General features: G+C 39.7%; 1 protein-coding gene across 1 annotated transcript; it reads left to right on the top strand.

The window, feature by feature from the left end:
* The first annotated feature begins 2,184 nt into the window (after positions 1-2,184).
* On the top strand, positions 2,185-3,480 carry LOC131658792 (uncharacterized). Its single transcript, XM_058928047.1, has one exon. The coding sequence runs from the start codon at positions 2,185-2,187 to the stop codon at positions 3,478-3,480; it is 1,296 nt and encodes a 431-aa protein (XP_058784030.1).
* Positions 3,481-3,768: the final 288 nt, after the last annotated feature.

Here is a 3,768-nt window from a genome sequence, read left to right as displayed (position 1 = left end):
CCATTTATGAATTCTATATGAATGTCCTTGAGATTTCAAATAACACAGGAGCCTTAGGAGAAAAGATGTCTGAAGAAAAATTGGTAAGAAAGATCCTCAGATCACTGCCTAAGCGATTTGATATGAAGGTGACTGCCATAGAGGAAGCCCAAGACATCAGCAACATGAAGCTGGACGAACTCATTGGCTCTCTACAAACCTTTGAGTTGAGTATCTGTGAGTCTGTTGAAAAGAAGAACAAAAGCAAAGCTTTTGTCTCCAACACAGACGATAATTCAAGAGAAAGAAATGGTGGAAGTGATGAAAATCTATCAGAAGCCATAACCATGCTTGGAAAACAATTCAAAACTTATTAAAAGGGTTGATCAGAAGTTCATACCCAATGTCAAGAACACCTACAATGATATCAGCCAGACCTATGATCCAAGCAGAAGACTCAAAGCTGAGGAGAAGCCCAATCAAGGGAAAGGGGTACAGTGTCATGGATGTGAAAGATTTGGACACATAAGAGCTGAATGTCCTACCTATCAGAAGGAGCAAAAGAAAGGACTGTCTGTCACTTGGTCTGATGAAGACTCCGATTCTGAAGAAGAAATTGCAAGATATGTCACAGTTCCAACAAGAGTCTATGCATCTGATGATGAGCTAACCTTTGATGAACTTGCTGCCTCATACAAGAAGTTGTGTATCAAGAATGCTGAAGTCTGCAAACAAGTGGAGAAGTAAGAGATAATCATAAGAGAGTTAGAAACTGAGAAGAATAGACATCTTGCAACCATAGACTCTCTCAGTAGTAAAGTAAGCATGTTGAACTACAAACTTGATCAAATGACCAAGTCCTTCAAAATGTTGAATAATAGAACTGATACTCTAGAAGAAATTCTAGAGTCTGGACAAAGAACAGGAGACATGTCCGGGGTAGGATTTGTGGCTAAAGAGGAATTCACCTCTGGGTTCAGGAGAGCAAAGCCTGAAACTTGTGTGACCAACCAGATGTCAGCTCCAATGTCACAACATCAAGGAAACAGAAGAATGAGGCATTCAAAGAAGAAATTCCCAAAATGGAGGTGTCATCACTGTGGAAGATTTGGTCACATAAAGCCATTTAGTTTCAGACTATTTGGATATCCAAATCAAACTCATCAAGCCAAACCTGAATATGATACCTGTAATAGAAAGCAACGGTGGGTGGCTAAGAATGTTGCTCTAGTAGCATACACCTCTCTAAGAATTCCTGCCAAAGAAGATTAGTACCTTGACAATGGTTGCTCAAATCATATGACTGGGAGAAAGAACTCACTAGTAGACCTCAAACTTGAGGGAACCAAACATGTGACTCTTGGTGATGGAGAAATAAGAGAAGTCAAAGGTGTTGGCAAGACAGAAGGTCAGGGTGTTCTTAATTTAAATAATGTTTTACTTGTACAAGGACTGGCTGCAAATCTTATAAGCATCAGCCAACTATGTGATGAAGGATTCAATGTCAGGTGCACTAAAGAGGAGTGTATTGTCACTAATGAAGCAAATGAAGAAGTCATGAAGGGATTTAGGTCTAAAGATAATTGCTACCTATGGAAGCCTAACACCCCAAATTACCCCTCTGACTACTCCATGATCAGAGAGGAAATAAAAGTTGACTACCAAGAATCTGATGAATCTGATTAAGAATCATATGTTTGAGAGCTCACCATAAGTGAACTAGCTGCTGGTTTTAATAAGACATGTCTAATGAATGAGAAACTGTGTGCAAAAGTAAGGGAGTACAGAAGTAACAATAGATTCCTGCTAGAAGAAAGAGTAAGCCTTATGATAGACATTACTGATCGGGAAAGAAAACTAGATAAGTCAAATATGAGCAATGATTCTAAAAGTCTATCTGAAAGTAATATCACAGAGAATGTTTTAACAACATCTGAAGACATTGTGAAGGTAAAGGGTATGTTAGGTATTTGTAACCAAAACATATTATAGCAATTAACCTATGTGGGGAAATACTTTTTGGGCTTTATAAATATCCACGATTTGAAACTTCCCTCACTCAGTGTGCATATAAAGCTCCCTCGCTCTCCTATTCTTATACAAACGGCAAACATACCTGTTGGTTCCTCTCGCTACTTATTAAGGTTGAACTGCTCGGATTCTTTTCACAAGCATGACACAAGTTCTGTCTCAAGGAGTTTCAGTATGTCTCAGCAATCGTGTGATGCATCTCACGTATCTAACTCAGCAACACCGAAAGAATCCGATAACCCTAATAGGATTCTGAAGGTTGTACCTTTAAGGACGATTAGCAGTGACGAAGTAAAGGCCACGAAGTCTAAAACGGCACATGCAAAACGGACCAAGGAGGGTATTCGTAACAAGGGCGCCAAACCTTCTTCATCTAATACCATAGAGGAACTTACTAAAGAAGGAACCAGATATGTCAATAAAACAATTACCAGGATTGTTACACGCATTCTGAAGGAAAATAATCAAGTGTATGGGATATATGTCCCTCTTCAAACCATAATGCCTGATCCCATCAAGAACACCAGTAAGGCTAAAGTTGCTCACACTTCTGGTTGTGACCTAGATGAAGAGGATATCGACAAAGATGGACAAGGAATTGCTGAGAATACCAATGTTACTGAGGTTGTCAATGACATCGAAGATAATGAGCACACTAAGGTCAATACTGAAAAAAGTACCAATGTGGTAGACTTAGATGAGTATTCTGACAACGAGTTGCTTGCCTCCCTAAATCCAAGTGTAGCCAACAGGCTAATGACTAGAAGAAAAGGCAAAGTTGTTTCCCAAAGTTCCCCTAAAAAGAGTGCACAAGTGAAAAGCCCTGTCAAAGACTCTATCAAGAAGAAGAGTACTTGTGCTGGTCCTATCAAGAGACTGGCTATTGAAAGGGAATTGGCTCCAAATGCTCTTGAGAACAAGGAAGTCTTAGAGCTAATTCAGGAAGCTGGACTATTGAAGACTGTTTGCAATCTTCCCAAGTGTTATGAGAAGCTGGTCAAAGAATTTGTGGTGAACCTATCTGAAGATTATGGAAACAGCAGGAGTGTGGACTTCAGAAAGGTGTTTGTGAGAGGTAAGTGTGTATCATTCTCTCCTTCTGTTATTAATAAATTCTTGGAAAGAACAGATGAAGCTCAACCTGAGCTTGAAGTGACAGACAACAAAGTTTGTCAAGTGATCACAACCAAGCAGGTAAACAGCTGGCCCCTAAAAGAGAAACTAACTACAAGTAAGCTGAGCATCAAGTATGCAATGCTTCACAAGATAGGAGCAGCGAATTGGGTACCAACGAATCACAAGTCCACTATCTCAACTGTTCTTGGCAGATTTATGTATGTTGTAGGAACAAAGGCAAAGTTTGACTATGGAACATATATTTTCGACCAAACTATGAAGCATGCTGGAAGCTTCAGTGTTAAGGGTCCAATTGCCTTTCCATCCCTCCTGTGTGGTATAATTCTGACTTAGTATCCCAATGCAAAAGAGAAAGCCCCTTGGCTTTCTACTATAAATTGTTTCAGGGTACGAATGTTCTAGACATTGTCATGACATCGGCTGAAACATCCAAGTCTAGAGCATCAGCCAGCTAAGCAGAAGTCATAGAAATGTTGAAAGAGACCTACAAAGAGCTGGAAGCTAGGAAGATATCCCTTGAAAAGATGATAAGCACTCAGGAAATGGATGAGAATGAGGAATTTGTAGATGCTGTAAAGATGGCAGATGAAGATGTGGAAGAAGATAGTACCAGTCCTACTG

Source organism: Vicia villosa, linkage group LG3 (genome assembly GCF_029867415.1).
Source record: "Vicia villosa cultivar HV-30 ecotype Madison, WI linkage group LG3, Vvil1.0, whole genome shotgun sequence".
NCBI classification, from domain to species: domain Eukaryota; kingdom Viridiplantae; phylum Streptophyta; class Magnoliopsida; order Fabales; family Fabaceae; genus Vicia; species Vicia villosa.
Note: the sequence above shows the minus strand (reverse complement) of the source record. Positions and strands in the feature narration are given on the sequence as shown.

Bases quoted from the DNA above. Each gene is read 5' to 3' on its own strand.
- LOC131658792 (XM_058928047.1), top strand. From the start codon at position 2,185: ATGTCTCAGCAATCGTGTGATGCATCTCACGTATCTAACTCAGCAACA.